The 19,162-nt window shown below is 34.8% G+C and overlaps 1 protein-coding gene across 2 annotated transcripts in view; it reads right to left on the bottom strand.

Annotated features, from left to right (window-relative positions):
• Positions 1-19,162, bottom strand: part of LOC114031801 (rho-associated protein kinase 1) — a 143,923-nt gene that overhangs the window by 13,844 nt on the left and 110,917 nt on the right. For both annotated transcript variants that reach the window (XM_027846938.1, XM_027846939.1), the window contains exons 20-27: positions 15,331-15,515; positions 12,138-12,207; positions 9,528-9,622; positions 6,629-6,794; positions 5,385-5,475; positions 5,130-5,218; positions 4,018-4,206; positions 2,303-2,462 (exon numbers count right to left, since the gene is read on the bottom strand). In XM_027846938.1, the coding sequence (XP_027702739.1) occupies positions 2,303-2,462; positions 4,018-4,206; positions 5,130-5,218; positions 5,385-5,475; positions 6,629-6,794; positions 9,528-9,622; positions 12,138-12,207; positions 15,331-15,515 (1,045 nt within the window). The remainder of the gene's footprint in view (positions 1-2,302; positions 2,463-4,017; positions 4,207-5,129; positions 5,219-5,384; positions 5,476-6,628; positions 6,795-9,527; positions 9,623-12,137; positions 12,208-15,330; positions 15,516-19,162) is intronic.

Genomic DNA, 19,162 nt, shown 5'->3' with positions numbered 1-19,162 from the left:
GAAGTGCATCCCTTTGGTTTCCAATTCTCTGCCACTACAAAAAAAAGGTTTCTATAAACATGTTCGGGGATACAGTTCCTTTTCCTTTGATGTCTTAAGGGTATAGACCTAGCAGTGGCATTGCTAGGTCAAAGAGAATGAACAGTTTAATAGCTTGTAGGGTCTTGTTCCAAACTGTTTTCCAGAATGGCTGGACCACTTCACAGTTCCACCAACAGTGCAGTAATATACCTGTTTTCCCTCCTATTCATTCTTTAAAGTCAAACCTAAAAACCACCTCTTGCAGAAAGTCTTTGGACCAGAAAAGACAAAAATTACAGATACTCAAGATATATAAGGAGGGAGTGTGACAACACCTAGCTGCTGAGAGAAATTATTATTTTTCTATCATACTGATAACCAATTATTAAATTAGGATTAAGGTTTTTTCCCTTTATTTCCTCATTCAGGGACCAGCCCCTATAAACCAGTTTCTGAAGGACACTGCCATCAGATGAGACTGCCCAAATCCTCTGGGTACATTCTCTGAGATCTAGGGTGGGACCCCACCCAACTAGAAAACCTTACTTCTGTTTAGACTGTAAACGGAATCTAATCTAGGTGAATTCTTGCTCTTAGGAAATAAGCCCACATCATTGTACCCCTCCACTGGAGTTTAGGAGGACCCAGCTTATGAAGGAGAAAACCGAAAACCAATCAGAGTGGTCTGGATAGAGATAGATTCCTTTGTCCAGATTCCTGGAGGAAGCTGAGTCTCATGATCAAGCCACATTCTCAGCAGGAGGAGCTGAAGACGTTTAGCCTACATCTTCATTAATATGCCCACCCCCTCATTAACTGTTTGCCAACCAAGGTTGATTTTCACCTGTCAGGGACACCTCCTTTTCCAAAGATATTTAAACATTCAGGGATCTCCATAGTTTTGTCTTCGGATCACTGACCAACAATTTATTATTTGCTAGCCTAATTAATAAACTCATTATTAATTACCCAGAAACTCTGTCTTTTGGGCCTTTCATTCATCTTATTGCTATTGAGTTCAAGTAACCTCCCCAGATGAATTAGATCTTAGGATACTGAAGGAACTGATGTATGTGATTGTAAAGCCACTGCCAGCAGTCTTTGAATAACTTTGGACATCAATTTGTCAAAAGACCATGGAAACCGGGAAAATCATGGGACTCAAGTAGAACAAAGATTGTTCTAATTTTCAAAAAAAGAAAGAGAAAGGAGTCTTTTAACTATATCCTGGTTGGCTTGATTTTCATTCTAAGCAAGATCTAGAATATATCATTAAAAGGATAGTCAATGAATATCCAGAAGAGGAAACAATGGTCACAAAGAGACAGCATGGCTTCACCAATTCTGGTCAAGTTGGACTAACTTCATTTATTGTACTTTGCCATGGTCAGACCATATTTATAATATTAATTTCAGTTCTGGGTACCATATTTCAGGAATGACACAAATAAGCTAATGAGTACCCATAAGAAGGTAACCAATAAGGGGGAGGGTCTTGAGATTATGTTATGACTTATGCCATGAAGATCAACAGAAGGACTTGGGGATAGTTAGCCAGAAGAAGAGAAAACTTAAGAGGAAATAGGATAGCTATCTTCAGGTATAGGCTATGCTTATATATGGAATGCCTCATTTTAGTGAGGATGTGACCCAGGACTTTTGAAGGCTATGCCAGTGGTGCACAAGCCCTGGCACATTCTACTATGCTGAAAGGCAAGTATGGCCCCAGTAAATCAACATATATTTAAAATATGAAATTATATTTCAATACTAATAAACTACTCACATTACACTCTGTTAAATTTACTACAAAGATGGACTTAAAAGTTCACATATCTCAAAGGATGAGTTCCCTACTAATCAGTAATCTTCATAATCTTCATAATCTTTAGTCCTAGAACAGGAACAAGCTAATTTTGAAAAGCTGTTTTTCTTGAAAGTAGTTATAACTCTCTATAAGTGCACTGGGATACAGAACTGATTTTGAATTTCTTCATAAGATTAAGACTGCTCACCACAACTGCTCCAAATCTCTTAATAACTGAGTCAAATAGTAACAGGACCATCCTAGAACTATTTTTAGCAGTCTAACACATTATTTATTCTATATATGTTTAAGTCAATCTAAAATAACATGACCATGAAACTATCAAGGGGCTTCTGCAAACAAAAATGAACATGTTCTTTAATTCCATGGACAAAATAGAATAAAAAAAGTAGCAATGAAATTCCCACAAAGTCAAAGCCACTTAAGAAGGTAAATAAAACAGAACTGCCTTACCTGGAAGGTTTCCATCCGTTTCATCAGCACTAGGAAAACTAGTAACACTGGTAGAATCGGAAAGGTCCAAAAGTTTTGCACGCAACTGCTCTATGTCACTCTCTTTGCTAGCCAGTTGCATCTGAAGTTCATTCCTGTGTGTGCACTCTTCAACCAATTGCTGTGTTCATTTAATAATTTTTTAAAAATACAAAGAATAATTAGAACCAAAGAATTTTTAATAACAAGACTCGATTATACTCAATTATATAAACTCTCTATAAACCAAAGAGGTAATTAAAAATTAAGATTACAGATAAAAACTACAAGTATGTACTACTATATGCAAGAAGTCATGTGACCTTGATAAGTTACAACCTCTCAGAACCAGAATTTCCTTATCTGAAAAACAAGGGTAACAATAACTATGCTCACAATAGTTTACTGTGAGTATCAAATAAAATGATGAATGTAAAAGTATTTTGTAAACTATAAAGCACTCTACAAGCAATGATAAGAAGAATATTTTCAGAGCCTGGGGTCTTCCAGATTACTTAGTCCCAAGTCCCAGATTTTATTATTCGCCTGATAAAGAGGAAGACTCCCCTGGTGACACATTTTTTTTTTTCAAATAATAAAAAACTTATTATTTTTTCCTTTAAAGCTTGTAATATGCTTTAAAATAAAGTATACAGTATGGAAAACGTTCAAAGCTGAAGAAAGCATTTTTTTTTCTGCCCCAAACCAAATAGCTTAAATTGAACAAAAAACCTTCAAAGAAAAAAGAAAATTTAATACCAATAATTACGTACCCTAATAAATGAATTCATAGTTATCACATATATAGAAATTGCTCTTTATTTTAGAAAATGGTAATCTAGTGAGATTAAGTAAACTCTCATATGTTATCTGCTGTTATTTAATCATTTCAGTTGTGTCCAACTCTTCATGACCCTATTTAGGGTTGTCTTGGCAAAGATATGAGAGTAGTTTGCCATTTCCTTCTCCAGCTCATTTTACAGATGAGGAAACTGAGGCAAAAAGGGTTAAGTGACTTACCTAGGGTCACACAGCTAGTAAGTGTCTGAGGCTGGATTGGCCTCAGGAAGATGAGTCTTCCCAGTTCTAGGCCCAGTGCTCTATCCACTGTGCCACCTAGCTGCCCCAAACTAAATTATTTTTTAGAACTTAAAAAACAAAAAAAAACCCTTTCTCCAACAGAGATCAAGATATATTCCAGATATACTAGCAACAGAATTCTGCATTGTTCAGTTTCTTTCTAGATATCTTAGGGTAGTATTCCTTCAGTCTCTTTTATCAGTCAAACAATACTTGTTGGAATCTTCTGCTGCTTAAAAGAACAACTGAGAAGCAGGAGAGGTTCCTACTCCTGATATCAACAGTATGACAATCAATCTTTATAAGAAGTATAAGTATAAATGTGTAGACAGAAAAATTCTGGTCAGTCTATACAGTGGGTTAATTTACACATTAGTAAGACATAGTAAGTATACAAATAGGTACAAGACCTGTACTTGGTGTGGTCTTTTGACTGAGTCCAAGTTTAACAGAACAAATTCTTTTATTAAGGGGATTTGTTCTGTGAAGTTTGAATTCAGTCAAAGGGCCACACATGGCCTCGAGGCTGCAGGTTCCCCACCCTTGGTATAGGTAAAGTAAAGTTTTAAAAATAAATAAAAATAAAAAAAAATAATCCAACACAAACACAACTTTACCGCTTGCATTTCATTGAGTTCCTTCTGGTGTTTCACTACCATCTGATTGAATTTCTCTCTTTCCTGGTTGAGTTCCAATTGTAACTTTCTGTTTTCCTTTTCCTTCTTTCTCAAATCTTGTGTATTAGCCTTCTTTCTATCAATTTTAAAATCTTTGCGATTCATTATTTCTGCCAACTTGTTAACAGCCTATAAAATATGCATGAAAAAGGACATAATAGTTCTCCACAAGCAATTTGAATATTTTTTAAGGGAAAAACTTATTCAATATCATAAAGTGAAAGATACTAATGTAAACAGGTGTATCAGTAAGTCAACAAGAATTTATTAAGTGCCTACTACGTGCTGGGCAATGTTGAAACAAAGGCAAAAATGAAGTAGTCCTCAAGGAATTTACAATCTATCACAAGATCAACACATAGCACGGTAACATGTTGTTTCACTCCATTCTTGTAATTTGTAAGACAGATTACAAAAATTCTTCAGTAGGGGGCAGTCAATTAAAATTGCCCTATTATAAATTTCAAACTCTTTGCCAGAGTGAGAATTAGAAATGTGTATTCATATTAAAAAACACCCATATATAACAACTTTTTTCCATGGAACACCTTATATTTTAGGTCAGAGTATAATGCAATCCTCCAAATAGAATGAGGAAATTCCAGCCTTACATGACTCAGCTTCAAGGCATTCTAGCCCCTCTCACTTTCACTCTTGTGCCCATAATTCACTTCACTAACTTTAGTCAAGTTATTCTTCTTTCCAGCCAGGCCCCCATCCATTCTTTCCTACTTTCAGTCCCCAGTTTTGTATATAAAATGGAATAGAGTTCTGTTTCATATATACTAAGCTATTTTTCCTTTCTCAGTATATCCCTGAAAAGCTCTATTTTAAACATCAGTAGATTGACTACTACATGCCTATTCATCCCATTGAAAAAAATAAATACTACTCTTTATTTTTAATAATATTATTAAATATTATTGTTACATGCAAGGCCCTCAAAGACAGGTCATGATTTATTTTGTATAGCATTAAACTAAATAAACTAGCAATACTTAAACATAAGTTGACAACTGTAAAATAATTAGAACAATAGTGAAAGGACATACCTGTATTTTTAGGGTTCTTTCAGTATTAATATTCTTTTCAAAAGAAGCTTTAAGATTAGTGATCTCCTCTTCTTTCTTCAATTTATAATCTGTTCAATGAGTTAAAATATTTTGGGGGGCAAAGATAAGTATTTTTCATATAATAAACTTATATTCTATTATATACTTAGTAAAATTTTTAAATTTTTTCATTTATCTTAATAGTCTATTATATACTTAGTAAAACTTCTTTATTAATTATTAAAATCCACATACCTTCTTGTTCCTTCATTTTTTCAGTAAACTCTTCATTTTCCTTTCTTAATACTTCAATATCTTTGGTTAATGTACTGTTTATTTCTTCCAGCTAAATGAAACAAAAAATCATAACCTAAAGCTGACTTCCAGTCAAAGCAATGATCTTCAAAATGAATTTTTCACTTGCCATATAAATACAGATTAGTATGGACTAATCACAGGGAATATCTGAATTTCTACTTAAAATATATTGTTTTGTTACTTTAATCAATTCAGGTTCTATTCATACCTTTTCTTCACTAGATTAATATAAATATGTTTATGGATATGTTCGCATATGAAGAGTTATAAAAATCAGTCTTAGTTTTTTAGTAGTTATTGCACAGGTATTTTCCAATTTAAAAAAGGGCCCAAACAAATTCATCTTTGCTCTACCCTACTGGTCAGCTTCATGCTAACTGCTCAGAAGAATGAAGGGCAGCAGGAAGTGTGGTTGAAAAGTCCTGACACTTAAGAGTGGGGATGCTTGGAGATTTAGCTCTACAGCTACACTAAAGAGCTGTGTTACTCTAGGGAACCAACAATCTTTTTGGGCCCAAATCCCTTCATTTGTCAAATAGTGAGGTTGGACTAATTCACAGTACAAAGGCTTCAAAGTCAGGAAGGACTTCCAGTATCATCTAGTCCAATTCAATCATTACATTAATGAGAAAACTGAGGCCCACAGGTATGAAAAGACTTCCCTAAAGTTACACAACTAGCTATATCAAACTATTTCTGTTTCTTCAGGTTTAAAATTTAATGATTCTAATATTAGGACCAGACCGCATATGATTATAATATAACATAAAATATAAATACAAGTGATTGTGCATAAATATACACACATACACATACACACACAGAGACACAACTTATTATGTATATGTAGACCTCTGGATTATTTGGAATAAATGTTCAGTCTCAAGCATGACTTCTTTCTTCCTGGCACATGAATCAGTACCACATTTTATATTAGTAGATACATGCATGGAAAATAAAAGGGAATTTTAATATCTGCTTAAATAAAATTAGGAAAACATGATGCCCCAAAGAGAATATAATATAATATACTTCAAAGCAAAATACATTTTAGAGTATCAACTGTTTTGAAGTTACTGCTCTTTGATTGGGGTAGCATGATCACAGGCTCAAGAACATGCCAGTACTTTAGGATATAACACTTAGTGAGATTTAAATTCATTTTAGTAACGTCAGCTTACCCGACTGACAGTGTGATCTTTATCTGTAATTTCTTGTTTATTTCGTGAAGCTGCTTTCTTACACTCTTGGGTCAATTCAAAATATTGTTCTTCCAGGAGACGTCGAGCCAACTGCTCTGATTCAGCTTTTGTTTCTGCCAGGTCTAACTGTGCAGCAAACGTTTCTCTACAATAGAAAGTAAAAGATTTCTTTAAGAATGGATATTTTCAGGGAAAGTGAATAAATCGAGGATATTCCTCTAATTGGATTATTTGTGTGTGTCTTTAAATTGCCACTAGAAAGATCACAGGACCTACAATTTCTTAATCATGCAAGGCATAATGCTTAATCTGTTACAAAATTCCAATAAGGATAATGGAGTTGGCCTTCATGTATCTGTCTGGCTCTTTGAAAAAAATAGAAAATGAAGTCAAATGTTTAACGAAGTATCTACTATTCTTTCACCTAAGTGGAAGCAGTAAAGTAACATTAAGCATTTTGTATTTTAAAAAAAAATTAACTTTTTTCTCTTAATAAAGCTCTGTGCCAAAAGTTATTTCATTTACTTGTAATAAAACAAATTAAGAAACTAAATTTTAGGGATGGGTGTGAGGGTCTAAATACAAATTCCCCTAAATCACAGTTTAGACACCAGAGGATGTGAATTTTTGCTTGAGACTCAGTATTTAATATATGAAGAACTGTGTCATAAAAATGCTGGCTACAATGCTAAACTGTTGAGCACTACTGCTAGTTCAAAATTTGTGGTTGTCAATAGTGAACTGGCAACTAATGAGTGTAGCAGACATTTACAGTATGTAACCTTGTTTCATCGGTGAGGAAACTCCCTTTGCCAAAGCAGTTAAATGACTGTTCTGCAAAGTTAGGCTTAGAGACTTGCCTGGGGCACCAGGAAATCAAGTGATCTATTCAGGATCATACAACCTACTTTATCAGCAGAGGTGAGACTTGAACCACATCTTTCTGACTTTAAGGCCAGCTCTCTATCTACTATGTCACACTGCTCTTTGAGACAGTCTAACATTTTTAATAAGCTTGTCATGGAGGCATACGTGGTACAGTAGAAAAAAACTATGCCTTTAGGGTGTTAAAGACCTGTCACATCCTATCTATGTCGCTTAAAACTAGCATGACCTTAGGAAAGTCACTTTTTTCTCCTGGGCCTCAGATTCCTCATTTATAAAATTAAGTGACTGGACTGGATGGCCTTTGAAGTCCCTTCCAACTCCAGCTCTATGATTCACCTTGTATCTCGATTTGCTACAACTGAGATAGGTTTATTTCTTTAAAATGAATGAGTCACAGAATCCTAAAAATGCAAAAGTCCTCCTAAGTCATACAACTCAATTTCTTGCTAAATCAAATAATTCCTTCTCAACTTTCTGGACAAGTGGTTATCCAGCCATTGCCTGAACATTTCAAATGATTGGAAAACTCACTACTTCACAAAGTAACTCATTTGGGGTCTTAAAGACAATTTTAATTATTTTTTTAAGTTCTTCATTATGTTCAGCAGAATTCTGCCTCCTAATAGTTTTCACAATTTGGTCTTATCTCTATCCTTTGGAGAAGTACCAAATAAATCTCTTTTTACTTGACAGCCATTTGTGTGAAGATTGCTATCAAATATCTCTCCTTCCCTATGTCTATTATTTGTGAGCTTATAGTTTATAATACATAGTTTCCAGACTCTACTCTCATCTAAATCTACCATCACACTAAACTACACTCTATCAATCTCTCTTACAATAGGACTGTTACCTCTGATTTCTTCTATTAACAGTCTAAAATTGTGTCAGGTCTGCTCAACTACCATTCCAATGTTTTCTACCACATCATACCTCTTAATAACCAGTTCAATAACCTTAAGCAAATCATTTTAGCTCCTCCAGGCTAACATTTCTTCCTCTGTAAAATAAGTACATATTTCTCAAGGTCATTCAACTCTAAACTTCTGATTTTAAGTAACACGTATAAATTCAGTAGCTCCCTATTGCCTCAAGGATACAATGAAAACTCCTCACCTGGAATTTAAGGCCCTTAACAATTTGCCTCTAACCTACCTTCCCAGCTTTAAATACAACACTATCTTCACACATGCTACATTCTAGTCAAATGGGCTTATCAGATTTTCCCCAGACTCAACATGCATTCATCACACTGTCCCCTAGGCCTAGAATACAATCAAGTCTCCTCTCTGGTCTCTTAGAATCTTTATCTTACCATTGTTGTTATATGTCCTTAGTTCTTGAAGAGGACTATGACATCAGGGAGGTGATGCCATGACATGCAAGTGAATTGAATTTAAGTGAGGGAGGGCTTACTGTAAGACTCAGCTTCAGCACCACCTTCTTTCAAAGCCTTTCCGGTTCTGTCCCCACTCACCCCTTCCCCCTCCTCAAACTACTTTAGATTACATATATCTGTGTACAGGGTGAAGTGAGGGACAGTCCCTGGGGCCTAGCACAGTGCCCTGCACTTAATAAATGTTTGTTGAATTCAATGTTGAAGCAAAATTAATAAAATGTAGTCTAGTAAAAGTTTCTAGGAGACTTATTTTAATGACTAAATAAGGATAAACTTTAGTACTTCAACTGTTCATATAACAGCTATTTTAGAGTATTCAAGCATTCAAGAAAAATTTATTTTCTTAAGATGTTTAACATTTCTCTTTGTAATCTTTTCATATTATTAATTAGTTTGTCAAACATTTTCATCACAGAAGGTAAAAACCTTCAGTTCAAACCTGTGCAAACTATTCCTAACTACATCACAAATAAAAAATATTGCACAGGATTGGATAGACTGAGCTAACTTCATTAGTTTTAGGGAATAATTTCAAACTAAAAGTTAAAATCACTTTACTGTGATTTCTGAGCCAAAGTAAAATGAACATACTTTTCATTTTGCAGTTCCTGTATTTTCTTTAGATTTTCTCGATTTTTTTCTTCAATGTCCTCTTTAAGTTCCTTTACCTGAGTTTTATAAAGTGTCTGCAAAACAAGTACCAAGGAGAAATAAGCAGTTTTTATATAGCCAGTTAAAAAAGAATTCAATTGAATTGTGTAAGATAATCAAGTAAGCTAATCATTTGAACTTAATAACTACAACTTTTAAACATATCAATTCATAAAGTTAATATTGTTTGCAAAACATTTTCCATTTTCTTATTCAAATCTATCACATATTTAATTTCTTAACAGCATATACATACTACAAAATTTAATTTAAAAGAACTCCTTTACTCTGAAGGTTCTAACACTTCCCAACTTTGATATATAGTCCTTTAGCCTTTATAATTACACTTCTTTACTAAAATAAAAGGTGGGTAAGGCAAAAGTTAATGCATCATTTACTGCAGTGATACTTGCAAGAAATACTCATGCTGTCAAAGTAATAACTCCTTTAAGAAAGACTTACTTCTTAAGCAGAATAAGAAGAGTAGTTTACATGATGACCACAATAATGTAAGTGGACACAACAGTGACATATTTAAGAATGCTGATCAATGACTTCAGGGGACTGCAATTAAAGCATATTGCCTGTCTCTTATTAGAGAAGCTGTGATACATGAATGTTCAACGAGGCATACATTTTCAGACATGGCCAATACACTTTGCTTAGCAGTATTTCTTTACTCCCTTTACTCCCAGTGACACTTCTAATGGACATTGGGGAGGAAGTAAGTTAGTGTGGCATTGGGAAGTGATAGTGACTTATGAAAAAAGAGCATCAATAAAACATTTTTTAAAAGATAAGGAAAAGAAAATTCACTTCTCCAAAGACACGCTGCATGGATGCCTATGGCAATGCAAGTAAAATAAGAATGATGATGACTTGATCTAGTTTAAGTGTTTGCATGTCCTATAGTGTTTCATTCTATCATTAGGAGTTACATTCTCTCATCTTTCTTTTAACTCTGAAATATTGAGGTTCAGAAAGGAAACCTACCTGGAGATGAAAAATAATACTCTGGTTCTAAGCATTATAAGTAAGAGTTCACTAAGTTCCTTACCATACATGCTGATCACTTATTCTTATTTTCTTCTCCCCCCCCTTTTTTTAAATTAAATTAAAAAAAAAAAAGACAAGGTCTTTCTATCTTGCCAAGGCTGGAAATACTGGAGGCTACTCATGGGCCTGGTCCTGCAGCAGTACAGTACCTCTGACCAGCTCCATTTTCTGACTTAGGCTGGTTTCCCCCCAACCTCCTCTTTAGGAAACTTGGTGACCTCCGCTCCCAGGGGCTCACCATGTTCATGTATTTTATTCTTATCTTAAAAGAGTTTAAAACACAGCATTTTGAATGTTTTTTATCCCATAAACTACCAAATCAGGCAAATCTTGGCCTTCCTGCATAACTTGGACACATCACATTTGAAGGAAAAAAAAAGTTCTCTCTCTTAACATAACTAAGAAGTCTGAACAGATAAAATATAAAGAATTTAGTATGTGCTATTAGATTCTATAGAGAGTAACTTGAGAAATTATTTTATCATTCATATTAAATGCAAAATACACGAAAACATTTCTTTTTAACCTGTATCCAGGGTTTTTAAATGCCAGCTTATTCTTATCAAATGGGCTTTCTGGTTTGTTATGAGAATAGACTTCTATTTTTGCAATATGCAGGATGTGGGGGACAGAAGCTAAAGTGGCAACTTATACCCATCAAGAAAGCACAGATTCTTTAAAATTCTAAATTTATTCCAGAACAGCAAGACTGCTTTCAGTAGTCAATGACATTTTATTTGATCCTTTTCCCTTTAGCAACACAGTAAAATAGGGCTATGTTATAGGTTCAATGCTGTGCAATCATAATACATAACACGACCAAGAACCTAGCAGTTTTTTGAATGTGCTTTTCATCTTTTTAACTAACAAGTGATGTATTCAGCATACAAGACAGAATTTAATATTATGGACAAGTTTACAGAATCAGTACAGTACTGGGAATTTATGAGAAGCAGGGAAATAAAAGATGCAGCTGAATCTTTCATAAGCAATACTGAACTATTTTTTCTTTTTACTATGGCAACAATATATTTTTCAGTTTTATATTGAGAACAAAAAGTAGAAAAGTAAATCAACAAAGCATATTAAATCAAATGATTGACAGAATAAGGTATCAAGATAACAAGAGTCTCTTTACCAAACTAGAAGGTACCTCTGGTACATTCAACTTTGTTTATGGGTAAAACCAGATCTTAAAACAAGAACAACTGCCATAACACAAAGCGATACAAAAAGCTGTGCTGGATAGGACGTGTGCAAAGGACAGACAGCAGAAAGATACCAAAGACAGAAGTATTTCCTTTAATTATCAATCAGATCATCAATTCCTTCCATTCAAAACAACTACATAGATTGGAAATTGAGAGAGAAGCCCTGTGCCTCTGACACTTGATAGGCAGAGCCTTTCACTTGTTAGAAGTATCTAACCACACCATTTTAAGACTTTTTTTTACAATTCCTCTATAAAAATGAACAAATACTTCTATAACTTACTGAAAAATATTGTTCAGCTTCAAGCTGATCCTGTAGTTCCCGCATCTGTCCTTCGTTTCCACAATATTGTCTTCAGAAAAAGAGAAGAGTCAGTAAATATATCTGCTTATAATAGGGTAAGAAAAATAGCTGTAGAACCTATTTAAAGTAAAAACTGTATTGCTGAAACAGCTCTATTTTAAATATATTCCCGTGCTACTAATATATAACTCAATAATTCAGTTAGTTATAGTACTGGTTCCATTTCACTGTTGAAAAAAATACTGCATAATGCTGGGAGGCAAGGGACCTTTTTCTTAGTGAGAACCAACTATTCACAAAGCAAAGCTAAACAAAACAAAACAAACAAACAAACAAAAAACATTCAAACCAAAACAACAAAGGGGGATTGATCTTAATTGTAAAAACAACTTAACTGGGTAGTTTGGGGGATTGAAAGAGAAACCCAAAAGAGAACATAAATCTAATTTTAAAAAGCTGAAGTTATATATTATAGTCAGTTAAAGAAAAGAGAAAGAGCAGGGGAGAAGGATGGAGAAACAAAGAGGACAATGACAAAGAAAGAAAGAGATAGCGTAATAAGAAAAACAGGCCCAAAATGAAAGACACAAAAATAGTGACACCAAAACAGAGTGACATGCAAAGAGAAAAAGAATGTATATGTGTATATTTCATGAAACAGATTCTCTGTTCAGTCACTCCTTAGAATATTCTAATAAATGAAAAAAATTATTATAACAGCTTTTGAAATCAAGAGGTAATCTAGAGAAACAACCAGTGGCATCACATTTTAGTGGTTTCCTATAGGCTGCATGACCCGCAAGCTAGATCTTCCTCACTCCTACTACAAAACTCTCAATTCAGCAAAGTCAGTTCTTTTGATACCTTAAGAGTATTGATACCCTGGAATGGTTGGTTGGGGCTAAGGACTAGAAAGAGAAGGGGGAGGGTGGATTTTTACTCAGTGTGCAAAGTATTCATTTTAATTATGAAACACACAATCTTAGTAAGGCAAGAAGGGGCATAATTTATGTATGATTCAGCAATCTGAAAAGGACGGATGAAGCTGTTTTCTAAAAACAGAAATGCAAAAGGAGATACAGATTATTTAATTTATTGGCCCTAGGGCTTGTCTTTTATCCTATCCTATCACTGAACTGGAAATTAGGGAATTTGGTGGGAAGCAAACTAAATAAAGGCTAGGAATTTGGAAAAGAAAAGAATTTGAGTTTGGCATAGGATCTAAAATTTACTATCTGTACATTAAAGTGCCAATTGAGTTCAAATCTCTCTACCATTTATTACTTTTGTGACTCTGGATAAGTCTCTTTACCTCTCTAGGATCTTAGTTTCTTCAACTGTAAAGTGAGGTAGTTTGACAAGATGATGTCCAAGGTCTCTTCAAGACCTAAACCTATGATCTACATAAAAAAGAATTAAACCAACTGTCTCCAAGAGATAAGACCTGGTAGAAGTAACCTGGGAAAGGTGGGGGAAGGGTTGTTAACTTAGAAAGTTGTCCCCTATAAATATAAAGGAGCAAATGAATTGATGAGACCTTTGTAAATTACTATTTTTTCTGATGATTTATCATCATAATTCTCTTATATTTCTCTGAACTGCTTACTTATTTATTTGCTGTTTTCAGGGAGCACAGTCATGGCTCCCCTCCTGAGAGCTAATCTAGATGCTGAAGGGACTCAGCTTTCAGAAAGGAATCATGGTAGCCATTAAAGAACAGAAGGAGTCTTAGAATACAGGAGTCAACAGTAAGCTCAATCCTAGAGCTTGCAAAAAGAAAAAGGTCATAGAGAATATCATGGAAGAAATCAGTGATCCTGTGGCACCAACAGTCCTCCAAAATACAAATTACTTTTAACTATTAGTAATTCCGTAATAAGATAATCAAAATTTCCTAATAATCAGAAAAATGCATATCAAGATAACTTTAAGATACTACTTTACATCCACTTAAAAAAACCCCAGTAAAAATTAAATTTAATGCTGGTGGTAGTGGGAAAGTGGACATTCTAATACACTCCTTGGGGAGTTGAGGGGAGTGCTGGGGACTGGCTGAAATATTTATAACATAGCAAGAGCAATTTGTTGTTCAGTCATTTCAGTTGTGTCTAACTGTATGTGACCCCATGTGGAATTTTCTTGGAAAAGATACTGGAGTGGTTTGCCATTTCCTTCATCTCATTTTACAGATGAGGAAACTGAGATGAACAGGGTTAAGTTACTCGCCTAGGGTCACACTGCTAGTAAGTATGGGAAGCCACATTTGAATTCAGGACTTCCTAACTCTAGGCTTGGTGCTCTAACCACTGTGCCACATAGCTGCCCAGCAAAAGCAGTTAAAGAATCGTTAAAATAATCATATCTTTCGACCCAGCAGTTGCAATGCTAGGACTTCATCTCAAAAACATCACAAAGAGAGGAAAAAGGTTAAAGTTTTCACAGGTACTCTATTTGAAATATCCCCCGCCCCCCCCAAAAAGGAAAACAGTTCACTATAGTCCAATAATTGGAGAACAGCTGAGCAAACTATGACTATGGCACGGAAATATAATACTACTGGTGACACATAAAGAAAAAAATGGAAGTATATAAGAAAATATGGAACGACTTACACACAGTTATGCAAATAAAAATCTGCAGAACTACCACTGTAGGCACACTGAAAACTATACTGCAAAAAAAAGAAAAAAAAAATCCCAAAACAACACAAGTAGCAGAACTTCAGGAAGAACTCAAGGGGATCACAGAACAAATGCATTTTAAAAGTCCTCATGTGTTAATTTGCTTGATTCTACCTGTTAAATGTGAAAGGTCTGATATAAAATTTTACTTATTATGAATTTTTTATAAACAAAAATTATTTCCAGGAGAAAAATAGGCAGCATATTGTCCTATGAATCAACAAGTTTTTAAGGTAACAATAACCTAACCAATGATGGAACTGGCTATTTTTCTTACTGTTATGAAGCTTTAAACAGGTATTTGGACTAAATTTGGACTAATGATAGAAACAAATGATTCAGTACAATACATGGACTTTTAACACATGGTTTCTGTGGTGATGATCTATACATGCATCAAAGTATCTTGCATACAATATACACCAACAAAAGATCTCAAGCATACGAGAAAAGGAAAATTCACTTAAAATGTTCATTTTATCAAGACTTACCTTGTGAGTTGAGCTAGTTCAAATTCCAATAATCTCTTTGCTTCTAATAATGTATTGATCTCTTGTTTCATTTGCTTTTCTAATCCTTTCAAATTATCCTTCTCAAAAGCCTGAGTTTTCAATTCATTCTGTATCAGTAACCGCTTATTTGATTCTTGCTCCAGCTGCAGTGTTAGATTCTTAACCTATGAATGAAAAAGTACATTTAATAAACTTTAATGCCCATTATGGTTCCCTAACTTACTTGAGGGTATCTAAGCACACTTAAACGACCCTATTAAAAAGAATTTTTGATAAGCCCTATTAACTTTGAAATCTAGCTATTAGGGGGGAGTAATAAACTTAGGTTCAAAAACCTAACTTCTACCACCTCTAGGACATACATTCTAGAATTTTGCTAGGAAATAAAACTAAGTCCATTGGTCTACAGTTTTGAGTCTCTATTTTCTTCCAGCCTTCTGAAAACTGTCAAATGTTCTTTTCCAGTCCTGTGATGTGTCTCCCATTCGCCACAATCTATTAAATATCGCTAACAATAGTTCAATCTTTTTAGCACCTTGAAATGTACCTTCCTGGGCTTGGTGACTCCAACTCATTAAAAATAATAACAGTACAGCAAAATGCTTCATATAGACTATCTCATTTGAGTCTCAAAACGCTGTGACATAGGTACTTTTAATCTCTATTTTACAGATGAAGGAAAAACTGAGGCTCAAAGTGATAAAGTCATTCACCCATGTTCACACAACCAATAATAACCAATAAGTTCTGGAGGTTGAATTTGAATGTAGGTCTTCCTAAGATCAGGTCCAGCATTATACTACTTTGTTTTCCAAGCCTAGCCTCCCACCAAGTTAGAGGGGCAAAGGGGTTTTCCTGATGTAGTCTCCAAGCAGAAATCTCCTTTTCAGAGAAGGTCTGGAGTCCAAACATCACCCAGTCTCATCATGGACCAAAATTCTAATATCAAGGTGAATGAATCATTATTGGGAAAAGCAGAGGATTTAGAAAAAGAACAATTTCCCTTTGGGAAGATGGGGATCAAATCTCTCCAAACACTACCTTCTCTTTTAACCCATTTTATACCTTAAGGGAGTAAAGAAACCTTTTGTTTGATGACAGCAAGAACTGCACAACCTTGTTCGCTCTATATTAAGTTATGCTGCCAATGCACAAAAACACTGAGTTCTACAGAAATCCAACTTGGGTGGGGAGGGGGGTGGTTCAGGGACATGGATATTTTAAGTGATGGGTTCCCAAACATGAAAGTGATTGCACAAATGGTCTAAGAACATTTTTTAAACAGTTTAAGACTAAAGTTGACAGATGTGTTTGGGGTCAAAGATAAAAACGGTTACAAAATTACAGATATTTAAGTTACTCCTTGCCTGTTATAGAGTAAAAACTCAAAACTTCTTTATGATATATATAGAGCTACAATCTGAAGTCCTCTCATTTTGATCCACTAAATTTCCAAATCATATATCAATATACATAGTAAGTTCCTGAATGTGTGAGAAACACACACACATTTGACACAAAGGAAACTAGTTACTCTTAATCTTCCTATTTACCTTGGGTTTCAATTGCCTCTAAGTCCCTTTGAGGCTTGACCTTTTTATATTATCCTTAGCTTTCCTCACTAGTCACAGTTCTGAGTTTTATTTGACAATCATTTCAGCACTATACCATGTTTTTGTATTTAGCCTATTGACTGTGTTTGCTTCTATCTTCTGTAAATTTAAAAAAACAAATAGTGGTTATTTAGTTCATGTGTACCCACATTAGCTCCTTTATAATATTTAACTCCTTCCTTCCTTTTTTTTCTCATGAGAATTATTCTTTTTTCTATCTTTAGAACCTTAGAGCTTCACATTACTTCGAGGCTGACTTCCCTTGGAGAATTTTAATCCATGGTATGCTATGTATCCCTCTCCATGAAACATTTGAAATCTAATTTCCCCAAAGCTAGTGTCTATGTCAAATTTTGCTCAGTTTTCTTCTCCTCTATCACAAATTCTAAGGTAGACTTGGCACTTTCTCCTCTCCTTCCTCCGCCCCTTTCCCCCATCAGGCCATGTTCTCATCATTTAGTTTTCCTTGGTTGGTGAGAATCAGGTACAGAACAGAAGTTCCTCTAATTTCTTGCTCTACCTTTTAAAGGATGAAAATTAGCCACCTATCCCTTACCACTTAAGGGAGGAAATTATTATCTGCTTTGCTTTTAGCAGAAAGAAAAATTCAGTAGTTGTCCAGACATTAAAAGTCTTCATCACTGCCACTATAACAGTCTTATGATTTGTTTTCTGAATTCATCTATTTCCTCTTTCTGTCCAGGTGTCTTTATCAATGATAATACTGTTTCTGCCTACACTTATTTTGACCCAAATGCTTTAGAGCATGCAGTTCTCCAAATTTCCCTCTGTCTTGTTCCTGAATCTATTCATACCTAGTGTTTTAACTATTCAATTCCTTCTAAATAAAGTATGTTCTCTGAGACCTGTATTTCAATCACAGGTTTCAACATTCCAAGTCTTGAGTTAAATCTTTCTCCTTAGTTAGGATCACTAGTACACTGGGCTTATCATCCATCCTTCAGATATAGCTATACTGAGTCATGGATTTACTGCTGGATTGATTTATAGATTTTTCTCCTACAGATTTTTAGGTAACTCTACCTAAGAAGTTATTTTTCTTACTCCATTACAGATAGCACCTATCATATCTAGGCTTATGGATATACATGAGCAGTTTTTTCCCTTCCTCTTCTTTTTATTTTAACATCCTTTTGATTAGATTTTCAAGATTCCAGGAAAATATAGTCTTATTAGTCTTTGTTAGGTATATTCTATCTCTAAACAAGAGTCTTTCACTTATTTTAAATTAAAAAATCTGAATCCCATTCTCAGAAAACCACTTTCAAAATAAGGTTATTCATTTCCAAATGTGCCTTTCTCTTCTGAAGTCCTTGCATTTGATAAGCAGCAGTGAGGAAACTACCACCCAAACCCCTAAGGTCTTCAGTTCCTTTCCCAAGACTTGATCATCTTCAGTAATGATTTCTAGATTTCTTCTAGGAGTTATCATTCATGCCCATGTAAATTTTTTTTTTAAAGTAGTGAAAACAGGACTTGAAAAATGTGGAATGTCACATCCTGAAAACATGCCTGAGCAAGACCATAGGACTCATTTTCTAATAAATGGCGGATGGACTGAAGCAGTGAAAAAGTTGAGGCAGGGAACATAATTACTGTAGAAAGTTATTGCTATAGTAGTCCAGGTGGGAGGTGATTGAACTTAAACTAGGGCAGTAGCTCTGTGAGTGGAGAGAAGGGGATGTATATGAGATGCTGCAGAAAAAGAAAATAGAGGATTTGACAAATGAATGGATATGTAGGGTAAGAAATCTAGGATGACACATGAGTGAGCGATGTATCTTCAGCAGTAAGTGCTAAGTTTGGAGGAGGGTTAGGTTGGTGGGGGGGGGGGGGGGGGCAGGCAAAGGAAAATAATGAGTTCTGCTTTAGACACATGAAGTTTGAGATCTGTGATACTCAGTTCAAAGTATTCAATGGCAGTTGGTGATGTGAAACTTGAGCTCCGAATAGAGATAAACAGATCTAGGAATCATTGTGCGCATAGATAATCAATGAACCCTTGGAAGCTGATGAGACTACTACATGAGGGAAATTTTATATACATATACATACACATACACACACACACACATATATAGAGAGAGAGAGAGAGAGAAAGAGAGAGAGAGAGAGAAAGAAAGAGAGAAGAGAAGAGAAGAGAAGAGAAGAGAAGAGAAGAGAAGAGAAGAGAAGAG

Source organism: Vombatus ursinus, unplaced genomic scaffold (genome assembly GCF_900497805.2).
Source record: "Vombatus ursinus unplaced genomic scaffold, bare-nosed wombat genome assembly UNPS02015255.1, whole genome shotgun sequence".
NCBI lineage: Eukaryota > Metazoa > Chordata > Mammalia > Diprotodontia > Vombatidae > Vombatus > Vombatus ursinus.
This window is presented reverse-complemented; position numbering and strand designations above follow the sequence as displayed.